General features: G+C 46.6%; 1 protein-coding gene across 1 annotated transcript; it reads right to left on the bottom strand.

The window, feature by feature from the left end:
• Positions 1-697: 697 nt before the first annotated feature.
• Positions 698-11,887, bottom strand: TRPT1 (tRNA phosphotransferase 1). Its single transcript, XM_061549824.1, is given in 9 exon segments — positions 698-2,819; positions 3,461-3,548; positions 3,550-3,569; positions 4,660-4,716; positions 5,395-5,572; positions 6,348-6,517; positions 7,330-7,411; positions 7,830-7,957; positions 11,536-11,887. Coding segments are annotated over 9 exon segments (810 nt in total). The 5' UTR covers positions 11,582-11,887; the 3' UTR covers positions 698-2,778.
• Positions 11,888-15,139: the final 3,252 nt, after the last annotated feature.

Raw genomic sequence — 15,139 nt, 5'->3', positions numbered from 1 at the left:
CGTATTAGCATGTTAATCGGATGACCTACAGTGTCTCATGTTTTATTCACGTTTAGCAAACACAAGGCTAACTCAATCAACCATGCATTAGCATGTTAATAGGCCTGTCTCTCCCCTTTCATGTCGCCTATTGTTCAAGGTAATTATGTTATACAAGTGGATAAATAAAACTACTTTTTACGTGCAGGGATAAATTAATGAAGGAGATATATTGCCTGCTTATTTATTGTGTTTTACTGATATTCTACACGACGACAACGCAGGTGATCGACGTGAATATACAACAGGCCATTTAAAACCCAAACTGCAGCCACACCAACCCACAATATGAACGACCAGTGCCGGATGATCGTAGTAGCAAGAGTAGCTACAATGGAGCTACATATGTTGTAGCTACTCTGTAGTTACTACATATGAAGCTACTACAACTATGTAGCTACTATGTGCAGTACTACAAAGTAGCTACATATGTAGTAGCCACGGGCCCCACAATTTCAAGGGCCCGCGCTAAATACTTTCAAGCTATCAATTTCAAGCTATCAATTCCGGTTCAGTGATTCTGCACTTGCTCTATAACTATAGTAATATACTGCCTTGAACTGTTACGAGCGACTGGGTGTTTAAGGTTAGCGATTTGTCGTATTGTCTGGGCTGTATAGCAAATGAAAGAATACAATTACTTTATGCAAGTAAAACATGTGTTTTAATATTTGTGTAGATTTTTTTTTATTTAGGGCCCCTTTATAACATCATGCTACAGTGGCGTTGTTATTCATTCCCTTGGATTGCCAAAGAGCTGACTACTGTTCACCTGGACATCTGTGAAAAAGAGCTTCGTAGGTCAACGGATTTCTCCAGGACAAAATCAAGATTCTGAATCTTAGCACAATGATGAAATAACCGGCATAATTTCAACGAGTTTCTAACGACCCACTAACAGCCAGCTGCCAAGAACTTTTAAATGACAAAGCGTGAACCCTCTTTGAATACAGAGTTCCTCGCAGCCATCTGGTAGGGACTTTTACATAACAAAGAGGCCAAGTTTCTCATTATTGCCAGTTGTCGATGTTTCATGTACAGCATGCATATGTTCACAAGGAGGTTATCGAAGCAACGAAAAGCTCAGAACTTTTGCCAATTACAGTGCCTCAAAAGGGGAAACAATTCTAGCGACGCTATGGTAAATGGACCATTGTCAACGAACGTGTTGAGATCTTTGTTGCTTGCACCACCACTGCCAACGCAACGTCACCGAATAACATCGTGATGGAAGTTGCGTTCCCGTTTCGTTGGGGAATAATAATAACACTGGCCGTCTAGCGCCGCCACGTGGCGAGACACGTGTACCGCACATGCGCGTGCACGAACAAATGCATCACAAGGGATTTATGGGCAAAATCGAAAGTAAAATAAAAGTGACACTCACCGGTCAAAGTATTTACAGTAAAACCTTGGATTGCGAGTAACTTGGTCTGCGAGTGTTTTGCAAGACGAGCAAAATTTTTAAATAAATATTAATTTGATAAACGAGGTCTTGCAATACGAGTAGTACGCATATACGCTTTGTCTGCCGAGCGTCACGTGATCGCAACTGATATACGAGCGCTTTGATATACGAGTGCTTTGGATTACAACACGTTTCCGGAACGAGTTATGCTCGCAATCCAAGGTTTTACTGTATTTTGTACAGCCTCACGCGATGAAAGTAAAGCACATTAATTCATAAGAATGCAGAACTTCCACAAACGGCTCAGGGCTCTCGGCTCAAGATGTGCACCATCCCAACGCCCTCTTTGATCTGAGACTTGTTTGTGTCTTGAACTTATTTCGCAGCATACGAAGCCAACCGTGCCTGATCTCTTTAACTTTCAGTTAACTTTTTCTAGACGTATTCAATACTCTGATCTTACGACTGTGTGTTATGTCTTTATTTGGTTTTCAGGACTAAGTCGTTGCAATGCCAATTTTTATTACTTTCTATTCGGGGGATGATTTTGCAAAATAGAACTTAGTCTCTTTCAATGGTCTCTCACCCGGTTAAAATAAAGTCAACTCATTGGAAGTTCAACAATTGAGATAATTGGGATTGAATAAATAGCTTGGACTTAACAGCTAAAGTCGGCAGATGTTATTTCTACTCGACAATACACAAAGTGCACTAAACTATCAACGTTCTCAGGCTTGGGTGGTCTGTGATTTCTGTGAATGTGTGCTCAAGTGTGCAAGTTGACATCTCAACGATACACAGTTTGGTAATGTAGTACTGTACAAGGTGTATGCACAAAATGTGTTTCGTATTATATTCTTGCGTATGATGGCAATATGTTCGGCAGCTAAATGCCAATATCGAGGTCTGCTAGCAAGGAGGGCAGTGGTGTAGTTTTGCTATTCCTCCATTGAAGGTACGCATACTCGAGTGGTTTACCGTACGGCCCATAGTTTGGGTTGCATGAAATGTTATTATAATGCAGCTTTTTTATTGAAGCAATACGTGGGCCCGTCACACCGTCGACGTGAACTAAACCAGTTACGAAAAGCTGGGGGCAGAAAGATGTGGAGCAGGCCCACTGCCTCAATACCGCTGCTCTTTTTAATCATTCAATGTCTGCCGTGCAAATCTTGTACCCATCTCTTCCACGGGTATCACCATTGACAAAGAGCTTTGCAACCTCAGTGGGCCTTTCCCTCGGGATACCAACGGTAAGACATTTGAATCTTCCATGTCAGGTCCAGGTAGGGATCTTGATGACCCTGGGGAAGGAAGTGTCGGCCACAGGCTCAACTGGGCGTGTCACCCTCCAACGGTAATTGCTTTCGCTCTGTCTCGCAACCACGAGGGGGCATGGGGAGACAAAGGCACAAAAAAAAAGTAAATCAAAACTCTACATCATTAGACCTCCTTTGCCAGTACCAAAATAAAATAATAGGGTTTTTCCCCTTTTTTTTGGCAACAAAACTGAAACCTTTTTACAAGCCGTCCCTTGGTGTGGATCAATCAGTTTCAAGGACAATGCATATATTATCATCGTGTGTTTTTTGTTTGCATTTTGACTGTAAGTATTGTGGTTAATGCAGACATGAATCCTTGTAAAAAGGTTTCAGATTTGTTGCCAGAAAAAAGGGGAAAAACCCTCTTATTATTGAATCAAAACTACCAAATAATTCAATGAATTCAGATAGCTGATGGATAGTCTCGTGAACGGGAGGAATGGTTAGAGAGCAAACAGAGAATAAAGTGTCCGAAACCGAAAAGGCACATGCAGGAATATGAGACTTACAAAAAGACATAGTGATTAAACGATTGCCAAACGCTACTGTTAACGCACGGACCAAGTACATTGCACTTCAAGAGGACTAAGCAAGACACATGGCAGTATCTTCAAGGTCACTCAATGCATGCTATGCCAGGCCACAGACGTTTTGATCACCCCTTGTGTCACAGTGTGCAGTACTATCTCACCGGGCTGGAGCTGCATCACTCGCTGGAAGTACTGTCGGGGTAGTACCCCTTGCGTGTTTCCAGAGCTCAGGATCACCCCATTGGCCGAGCAGGTAAAATGGGATCCCATCTGCACGCGTTAACAGACGGGCAACGCCAAACCCACGTAAGCACACCCACCCAAACCCGGAAAGAAACATACGATGCGGTATGAACAGTGGTGGAAATGGGCTGGAATGCCCCGAAATGCCATGGTGGGAGTGAAATTTTTAACCCGTTACGGAAGGAATCAATGATTCGTTATTCATTTCTTTTGACTCACAGATAGACCCCTGAGACTAGCAGACATGCACAGAAACCCACATACTCAAAAACCCACAGACACGCATAAAGACCCACAGACACACAGAGACCCACATACGGCCACAGAGACCCACAGACACGCATAGAGACCCACAGACACACAGACACCAACAGACGTCCACAGACACGGATATTCACAGACACACTCAGAGACCCACAGACGGACCTAAGCTCCTCCTCTTCAAGATCTAGTGGGGTGGACAGGAATCATTTATGAGTTTCCCAGTAATTTTTTCCAACTTTCCAGCCCTGAGTATGAACAGATGATGTATATATAATTGCTGTACTTTATTCAACCAGGCGACAGGGCATTTGAGATTTTGCTAACTATTTTGTAAATATGCAATTTTGAAACAAAAGTCACGTAGACATGTACTTTGAAATTAAATATACAAAAACATGTGGTCTGAGATTAAAATGCCAGCGTTCAAAAAAGCTTTAATGGGCTTCAAAACTTTTTTAAGAGAGTCCCCATGGGGATGGTTGCCCAGGATCGTTTTAAACAAGTTTGGGCAAAGTACGATGCATAGGCATGGATTATGCAACGCTTTCGAACGTGTGTTTGTCTCCTGAAGAATTCAATTAGCCACATTTAGCCCCGACAGGCGACAGGCAGCTTTCAGGGCAGGTGGTGAGACGTCCCTTAATAGCCAACGCAACTTTTAATACACATTTATTCACATTGGATCATCTTAACGCCAGTTAACGTGCCCCACCCCAGCAATGGACAGCGAGAAAGTGCTAATGCATCAACGCTTTCAAACTAAGTTGCAAAGTGTTTTAAAAAAATATGTCGCGTGTAGGAGGAAATCGGATTAGCTGAAAAATACCCAAAGAGTGAGAAAATTACCACTTACCTTGCAAAGCTTTTTCAATGTCAATATAAATTGCGATTTCACAGTTCCCTCGCATTCCTGAAATGACAACATTTAAAAGTTCAATGCATGACATTCAAAGTTGCTGCTATTCGTTGAATGTGTACGCTTTTATTTTTACGCAGGCATGGTTATCACATCGTCGGATGGTATTGAAAGCCTTTGTGTAATTAAGTAAACAATGTAGAGAAACGGACTGTCGGAGAATATGCTCTAATTTAGAATACTTAGATAATTCAGAAATGTAGGAACTAAAACATCCAAAACACTATGCACGTAATATGTCAGTACACAGGATTTCAGGCAACAATCTTACTCTTTTGGTTCTTTCGGTAAAGTCACGTGACTTTACCGAAAGAACCAAGAAGATGAATCCCTGCAGTCACGAAAGCTTTAAAACGAAAAGTCTGCCTACCCATCAGCAGTTTTCACACAGGTAACGATCGAGGCGGAGGGGTGGACCGGAGGTGCAGTGGTTAGCGCACTGTGCTATTAACCTGGAAGCCCGAGTTTGGTTCTTAGCCATGACTAAGATCAGCAGCGAGTGATATTCGAACCAACCCCCTTATTCACCAACCCACGTTATGGTTTAAATACCCTCCATGCCACGGCGTGGGGAGGCCATTATCCCGCGGTGGATTGACAAAGGGCTGACCACGATTATTACAGCTCGGCGACACAGCGGAGCACGAGGTGAGCCGGTCCGTGCGCCGGTACCGCTGATGACGCCCTCCGCTCCCGGTTCTCCCGGCGCCATGTGTATGTGCGCGCGTCCCCTGCGGCTGAGCCCATCGCGGATGATGGACGGCCAGTGGCGCGCGAAGGTGCCGTGCACCACGCACTCGGGCAAGGCCGAGACGTGCAGCGCGATGGGCTGCAGCTCCAGCTCCTCCACCTGGTATCGGCACGCGCATCGTGGAGGCACACGCACGGGCACGCTAAGGAGGCTGTGCGATCAGCAACAACGATAAAAAGATCCAAAGATCCCCCCGTGTCGCCTTAACAGACAGTAGGGGCAAGTGCTGTTAGCGAGCACCTATGAAGGCCGAAACGGCACACGAGGAGGTGGGTGGCCAGCACCACGCCCGGCCGCCTTTGTCTCCCCAGTGGCGATGTTTACACACCGCACCAGATAGACTTATTTGAGGCTGAGTCGACCTAGGGGAGGCCCGGGACTGGTACAGATAATCGTCACCGGTGTTGGCCGTGAGCGGGAATCGAACTCAGCTCGCCGGGTTCGTAGCGCAGCGTAGCGCTAACTGCTGCATGACAGCTACCCTACGATCCGCAACACACGCACACAAAGACAAAGACCCCCCGTATAGCCTTAACAGACTGTACGGGCAAGTGCTGTTAGCGAGCACCTATGAAGGCCGGAACGGTACACGAACGAGGGGGTGGGTGGCCAGCACCATGCCCGACCGCCTTTGTTTCCCCAGTGGCGATGTTTACACACCGCACCAGGTACTCATTTAAGGCTGAGTCGACCTAGGGGAAGCCCAGGACCGGTTTAGATAATCGTCACTGGTGTTAGCCGTGAGCAGGAATCGAACCTGGGTCGCCAGGTTCATAGCGCAGCGCGCTAACCGCTGCACTACCGCTCACCACACGCACACACACGCACGCACGCACACACGCACACACACACATACGTGCCCACCCTCGCCTACCTGTAGCGAGTGGCCTTGGTTGGCGCGGATCTGCAGGCTGCCCGTAGTTGGGTGGGCGCGCAGAGCGAACCTCTGCTTGTCGTTGGACTCCACGACTCTCCTCACATCCGCCTCCTCGCACCCAGCCAGGCTACGCTGGGCCAGCAACTCCTGCACGTCCACAAATCCATCTGCAGGAGTTGGGACACGGGAGTGGGACACGGGAGTGGGACACGGGAGTGAGACACGGGAGTAAGACACGGGTGTGGGACACGGGCAGGGGACACGGGAGTGGGACACGGGAGTGAGACACGGGAGTGGGACACGGGCAGGGGACACGGGAGTGGGACACGGGAGTGAGACACGGGAGTGGGACACGGGAGTGAGACACGGGAGTGGGACACGGGAGTGAGACACGGGTTTGGGACACGGGTGTGGGACACGGGAGCGGGACACGGGAGCGGGACACGGGAGTGGGACACGGGAGTGGGACACGGGTGGGTGACACACACCGCATCCAGGTACTTATTTGAGGCTGACTCAACCTAGGGGAGGCCCAGAACTGGTTCAAATAATCGTCACTGGTATTGGCCGTGAGCGGGAATCGAACCCGGGTCACCAGGGTCGTAGCGCAGCGCGCTAACAGCTACACTTCAGTTACATCATACTCACTCACACACACAACCACACACTCACCATCATACACACACACACCCAGCAACATATTCACACACTCACCATAATACTCACACACACTCGCCATCACTCACACACACACAAAGACAAATGAAAAGGACAAAGATATGTTTTCCTGCTCGACGAAGACATCCCCATCACATGTGCCACTCCTCGCTGTTACGTCCTGCAAATCTACGAACTCCTCTCGTCTCCACGAAAAGGTGTGGATACCAGAGATTCCACGCGTTATTCACGGGGCCGCGGACAACAGCCACAGACGAGGGGAGTTTTGGCGGCAGTGCGAGTGCGATGAAGTGGTGTTTACCGCTGCCCATGTGAAGGCCCAGTCGATGTGCCCCGTGCCGCAGAGCGTAGGACAGAGTCTTCGATAAGCGGACGTCAGGGTTCTAATTCGCCACCGTTTTGGGTCGGGGAAAAAACGATACAGTGCGTCACAAAATTGACCCCGACAGTATTTACAACGCAAGATCATGTTGCGCAGCGGGGAAAACACAGGTGGTGCAAAGGATGGCTACGCCAAGTGGCTTATCGCGTGGAAATTTATAGCGGCCAAGTACTCTTAGACGCACGTTGATTCTAAATGTGGAGGGGAAAACCGGAGGACCGGGGAAAAAAAATCCACACAACCACGGGGAGAACATTCAAACTCCAAATATATAGCAAGCATCAGGGTCGGGATCGAACCCACAACCTCCTGTATACCTTGCGAGGCAGTTAACATCTCATCAGAATGGCGCCCCTTGCTAACCATTACACCCGCAGCAGTATCCCACATTCATTATTAATGGACATCAGTAAAATGACCTCGGAGTGAGTGCTGTGATGTCTTCGTCCACCGTGACCTCTCCCTTGTCCACGTCCTCCATGACGAGTCCACCCGTGGGGTGGAAGATGTTCTCCAGACATCTCCCACAGGACACTGCTTCTCCTCGCTAGTTACGGAAACAAGAAATCACAATTCAAAGTCCTTTCCAAATTCACTGCTTAAAGCAGCTTTCCTCATGTCAGTCAATGGGTCGTGCTATCGTGTAATGACCTCACAGGGCGTGTTACCCTGGCTTCATTCTACTGGTGTCGTAATAACACTGGGCATTGAATGACAAACACTTCCTCAACGTTGAACATACGCAATACAGTATATTGTAAATCAACTTGTTTCACGTCCAACACATATACAAGGAATTTGTATACAGGTACATGTCAATCCTCAACTAAACTTTGTTTTATTTTAACAGATAAGGCCCACTGAGCTATGTACAGCTCTTTTTCAAAAGTGACCTGCCCACAAGTGACAGTTCAACGAAGTGGCTTATCGCGTGGAAATTTAAAGCAGCCAAATACTCTTAAGCACATGTTCCTAAATGTGGACGGGAAAAACCGGAGGACCCAGAGAAAAATCCACGAGATCACGGGGAGAGACAAACACGCAAACTCCAAATATACAGCAGGCGTACAGGTCAGGATCAAATCCACGACCTCCTGCATACCAGGCGAGGTAGATAACGTCTCGCCACTGTTGCGCCCTAAGATGAAGGCTTCCCCACATGCCATGTAGGCCATGGGAGTTGTTTGACCATACTTCACCATCCTGGTCAATGCGGCTTGGTGAAGTGGGGGGAGGGGCAGAGTCGGTTCGCATTTCACTGGTAGCTTTTGTTAGCAATGGCTGGAAATTGAACTCAGGTCGCTGGATTCACAGCAATAACAAATATCTAAATCACGACGTTTCGATCGCAACACAAGCAATCGTCTTCAGGTTATTTTATATATCTACGTGGCTTTACCGAAAGACCCAAAGAATATGAATTCCTGCAGTCACGAAAGCTTTAAGTCAAGATGCGTACGTTAAAATTAATACCACATGCATCAGATTTATCAAAAAGTCAATGAAAGATTGTAGCTACATATTTTAAATGCTATGAAATTCAGGGAGGATAGATATTTCAAATGGATGACATGTCAATTGGACCAGGTCACGTGTAGTGGGGTAAAGTGTGAGTACTCTCACTTCTTCCAAGACATCTGGCCAGTGTGAAAGAGTAGGAAATAAAATATTTAAAAATACTTTTTTTTTTAAAACACGCTTTAATGAAATGTACTATCCGAGCTGCCCCTCCCCTCCTTCCACATCCCCCGCCCCTGGGCGTGGCTCCACCGAGGCTTGCCGTGACGTAAGGGACCACGTGGTGATTTACAGGCAACGTCAGTTGAGCGTGAACAATTAGAGCCGTTGGAAAGATTGTTTAAAAATAGATATTATTTTTAATGATAGAACATAGTATTGTCATCAGTATGACACAGCTATACGAAGTTTGCAGTCGATACGACATTGGGAATACGGTTGAAATTGAGTTACACGATTTTTGGATACGACAACACATACAGTAAGTTAAATAAAAGCGTGTAAAAAGTTTAAAAATATATGTTTTGGATTTTTTTTTTTATGATAGAATATCGTGTTGTCATCAGTATGACATAGCTATACGAAGTTTGCAGTCGATAGCACATTGGCAAGTGTGTAGAAATTGAGTTACAATATTTCTTTTTTGAGGATACAACAGACAAAGTGAGTTCAATGAAAGCGTGTAAAAACGATATCACGATCCAGCGAAGTCCACGTGTTCCCCATTGTCAGATGTTTCTGATCCATTTCAGGTAATTTCGTAGTCAGTCGCTATCTATTTTAATTATCGTTACAGTCCTGCAGAGGTGTGGACTCGAGTCATGTGACTTGGACTCGAGTCAGACTCGAGTCATGAATTTGATGACTTCAGACTCGACTTGGACTTGCATAACAATGACTTTGTCCCACCTCTGCAGTCCTGCATTTCATATTTTCATCGATCCAGTAAACATGGTTTGGGTTCAATTGACATCGAACCAAATGTGTAAAACTTCAAACCTTCCTATAAAAAAAATCACACATTTAGCTTGCATCATTGAGCATGACTGTCAACCCCTTAAGGGCCGTCCATAAATGACGTCACGCGATTTTGGACGATTTTTGACCCTCCCCTCGTCACACGGCGTCACAAAAAGTCAGACCCCCCCCTCAAATATGACGTCACAAAGCTCTGCCCCCCCCAAAAAATAAAACATGCTTCAAATCGCTTTAACCTATTGCCATTGTAGTGCGTATTTAATGTGGCGCTGCACTCTGATGTTGAAGGTGAAAACATTTATGAAAAAGTCTATTTCATTAAGTAGAACGTGTTGTCTATATTTGAAGTTGCGCATTTTTGACGTGACGTCACATTTCGCAACCCCACCCCCCTCGTCACACATCGTCACAAATGTCTGACCCCCCCCCCCCCCAGGTGCGTGACGTCATTGATGGACCTTATTGGTCATCCCCTGCCCTTACAAATGTCAACGTTCATCCCACAAAGTCCCATCGCAAGGGAGAACCACAAACAAATAGACGGTATTGAAACGTCTGTACGCCGCACGAACCTACAAACTCAAATTTCCTTGCTCATGGCCGAGGTGGTTTGCGGTAGGTGGGTCACAAGCAGAGAGGGGGGGGGGCTGCCAGCAGGTAGCCCCCCTCCCCACGGCCCCCCTTCCTGAGCAAGCGTTGGCACGGAGGACTCCGACTTACGGACGACTCCGACTTACGGACTAGACGACTTACGGACGAGACGACTCCGACTTACGTACGAGACGACTCCGACTTACGTACGAGACGATTCCGACTTACGGACGAGACGATTCCGACTTACGGACGACTCCGGACTCACAGACAACTCCGGACTCGGACAACTCACAGACGACTCCGACTTACGGACGAGACGACTCCGACTTACGTACAAGACGATTCCGACTTACGGACGAGACGATTCCGACTTACGGACGACTCCTGGACTCACAGACAACTCACAGACGACTCCGACTTACGGACGAGACGATTCCGACTTACGGACGACTCCGGACTCACAGACAACTCCGGACTCGGACAACTCACAGACGACTCCCGACTTACGGACGAGACGACTCCGACTTACGTACGATACGACTCCGACTTACGGACGAGACGATTCCGACTTACGGACGACTCCGGACTCACAGACAACTCACAGACGACTCCGACTTACGGACGAGACGATTCCGACTTACGGACGACTCTGGACTCACAGACAACTCCGGACTCGGACAACTCACAGACGACTCCCGACTTACGGACGAGACGACTCCGACTTACGTACGATACGACTCCGACTTACGTACGAGACGATTCCGACTTACGGACGACTCCGGCTCACAGACGACTCCGACTCACAGACAACTCACAGACGACTCCGACTTACGGACGAGACGATTCCGACTTACGGACGACTGCGGACTCACAGACTCCGGACTCACAGACAACTCACAGGCGCCTCCGACTTACGGACGAGACGACTACGACTCACAGACGCCACTCGCGAAGCTGTTTCGAAGACAACGCAGCTGCTGTTCTTGGGGCGTCACGCACCGCGGCTTCGATCGATGTTTTCAAAACTCAACTTACCCTCGGGGCAATTTTCAAATACGTAGCTGATGCTGGACGGCAACATACGTTGTTGTTGTTGTAGTCGTATGTTCAAGATTATCGTGTCAAATTACTTAGTCATTTATATATACGGCACAGTGCGTTACTGTATTTGTAACAGCACTGTTAGGCACTTAATCACTTTAACAAACACAGTTGTGTTGACCAAAATAATCGTCCTGCGTAACCATCTTGAGCGGACAACCCTTAACTAATGATTTATACACATTATACTTTGTGTAACTAAATAAATACTTTCCATAAAATGTGCATACGGTATACGTCTGAGCTGCATATGTATTCGCAGTATATAAGTCTGGTACTACAGGCAGTTCTCGACTTAGGGGCCGTCCATAAATGACGTCACACGATTTTTGACCCCCTCCCCCTTCGTCACACGGTGTCACAAAAAGTCAGACCCCCCCCCTCAAATATGAGGTCACAAAGCTCTGTCCCCCCCCCCCCCCAAAAAAAACACATGCTTCAAATCGCTTTAAACTATTGTCATTGTAGTGCGTATTTAATGTGGCGCTGCACTTTGATGTTGTAGGAGAAAACATTTATTAATAGTATTTAATTAAGTAGAACGTGTTGTCTATATTTATTTAAAGATGCGCATTTTGACGTGACGTCACATTTGTCCCCCCCCCCCCTCGTCACACATCGTTACAAATGTCTGACCCCGCCCCCCCCCCTAGGTGCGTGACGTCATATATGGACGGCCGCTTAGGTTACGTTCCTGAGACCCTGAACTATTTACTTATACTATGTATACTTTCTATAACCCAATAAATACCTTCCATAAAATGTGCTTACATGTCTGATCTGAATATGCAGCGTCACAGTCAATGTCTAGTACAGGCAGTTCTCGACTTACGAACGAGTTACGTTCCTGAGACCCGTTCGTAAGTCGATTTGTTAATATCTCGGAACTCGGAATATTTAATACTCGTAGGAACCTCCTGGTTACACCAGCCCACAGGGGAGTATTGTGTCCGTCGTGCAGGGAGGGGCTGGGTGGGGAGGGAGGGGCTGGGTGGGCCTGGGTGGAGAGGGGCTGGGTGGGGTGGGGAGGGGCTGGGTGGGGCTGGGTGGGGAGGGGCTGGTCACCCCGTGGTGCCCTTATAAAACTCAACGTTTAACCTACTCACGCCGGCTTGTGCCCGCCCTCACAGTCGGGCATATTTGCGGAATACACCACGCCGCCGTTGACCCTGGCCATTGACCGAGCAACCCAACGTTCCTACCAGCTCCCTCCGCAGGAATGTGTTTGTATGGTCAGTGTCACAGCATGTGTTGTGGTTAAACAAATAAATGGAGGCATTGTTAGACTCATAAGAAATATTTTACATTTGCATGTAACATTGAAATAAATACTGTCGAGTAACTAAAACTAAATAAAATCAATTTTCTCTTCACTTGCCTTCAGTCCTGCTGCGGGCTTGCTTGTCAAAAGCGACGTTTCTGGGAGGATATTGGGACTGCTTACGTTTCGCGGAGGTTAACTCCGCTGAACAAAATAGTGCCGCAGATCGGTTCGTAAATGCCACCGAATGTTCGCAAGTTGGACGGTTAAAAAAAAATATGTTATGACAGTTCGTATCTCGGGGATTGCCTGTACTCTAATTTGTAGTTCTTTTTTCGTACGATGGGCAAAATCACATTTTAAACCCTCAAACTATAAGCAAGACTCTGACAAAAGTCGACAAACAAGTGTGCATGTGATGACTCACTCAGATATTTATGATTCACATTAATGTAGGAGTCATGGCAACCAAAACAGTGATGCAACCTCTGTGGAATGAGGGAAAGAACCGAAACTTTATTTTAAGACACGTTTTTTATGCTGACATGGAGCATCTTCAGAAACACGTCATTGCCAAAAACACAGTACAGTACAATGGGGATATGAGGCGCTGATGTCAGTCATAATTTGATTAAATAAATACAATGCTGCGTTTAAGCACAGGATTTTTCAAATTACTAGTTTTTGCAAGTAAATATTTTTATATAAGCGTTTTATCTTGAATTCTATTGTGAATTTAAAGTGTTACAAAACTGCGGATGCATATTCCCATGTACTGTTGACATTTTATACTTTCACAATCAATTCCCTTCCCTTATTTACTCTTGTAACTCATGATATTCAACTGCCAAAGTAAGTTCACGAGAAATATTACCACACCGGCACTACAGGCGCCTTTGGGTGTGCATGGTGTGTGTGGAATGCCACGCACCCATTGGCCCACGCCACGTTACACCAGGCGTGGCTCGTAAGGGGGTTTCCCCAACTGTAGGGAGAATGTGGGGGTAGATTTACTTTCATGAAAAATGACCATTTTTACGTCGATCCATCAATTTGATTGAAGTGATGGTGACCGCTCTCGTAAATTCCCTCTTGCTGTCCCCAGAACACGGCTTTCTCCACGACCACATCAGTGTCAACAACTTTCTTCCTATTCACCCAATTCGGTTGGGGCAATCAGGAATGGCATTCTAATAGGATTGGTCCATGGACCAAAACAGACATTTTCTAACCACCGATGGCTGTGAAACTTCAGCCGTATCGATTTATGGCTTATTTTCTCATGACCAACTCGTTTCAAACGGTTACCACATAAACCACTGCTAATGGCCACATTGTAAAACAAATAAACCACCAATGTACTTCTACCTCAGGCAGTACCGACAAGTGAAATATTGTGGTCTGGGCTCAATGACTTGTTGAAGGTCCTCCTCATCATCTTCGTCTTCAATAGAGCAATGACTTGACGTGGTGACGTGATGAAGAAGCTTTGGGGCTATAGTCAAGCCCCAGTAAGATGACCCCCCTAAAAACGAAGTTCACGTCACAGGCCCCCTAAAAAAATAAATCAACGTGAATAACAGTGCCGTGTCTAGATGTTGCCACCTGTCCTCATTTTGCCAGGTAGCAGTCTCGGGAAATCTCTTGAGTTTTCCCAGAAGGTCACAGTCCCGGTTCGGCGTCAGTGCCGTAACAAAACAGCGCTTTTGACGATGCAATTGACATCCTGCAAGTAGCTCACCACAGCTTCCAATCAGTGAGATTGTTTTCTTGCCCTCAAACGGCCAGGTTTTTTGTTGCACCTCAGAGGTGGAATCTCTCACCGTGGCATTTTCTGCCTGCCCTCCCTGCCTCCTCCCACGCCATTCTTGCTTCAAATGTATTCATTCAACAGGCTCTGACTAACACAGAGAAGCTCATATTATTTCCCACGACTGGGGAAGGGGACCTTTCTTGAATAAGCATGACTTGCTGCCGATTACAATATGATGCTATCCACGCAAGAAAGCTTCACCGACGCTATATATAGTTGAGTGAATGTTCTTGGATGTTGCGAGGAAATCGGGGTACCCGCAGACAAAAAGGCAACACATCCACAGGAAGCCATAACACAAATCGACGCATGTGGATAGACAATGACCAAGATGACGATGATGATGATGAGAAGAATAACAAGTGATCATGACCATCCATAAGAGGTTTTTTTTTGCGTTATATCGTGTAAATATAAATGTGTCGTTAAAACCTGCCACCAGCCGACACAGCCAACTAGTAACG

This window comes from Lethenteron reissneri, chromosome 11 (assembly GCF_015708825.2).
Source record: "Lethenteron reissneri isolate LAM-NWPU_2019-01 chromosome 11, ASM1570882v1, whole genome shotgun sequence".
NCBI lineage: Eukaryota > Metazoa > Chordata > Hyperoartia > Petromyzontiformes > Petromyzontidae > Lethenteron > Lethenteron reissneri.
This window is presented reverse-complemented; position numbering and strand designations above follow the sequence as displayed.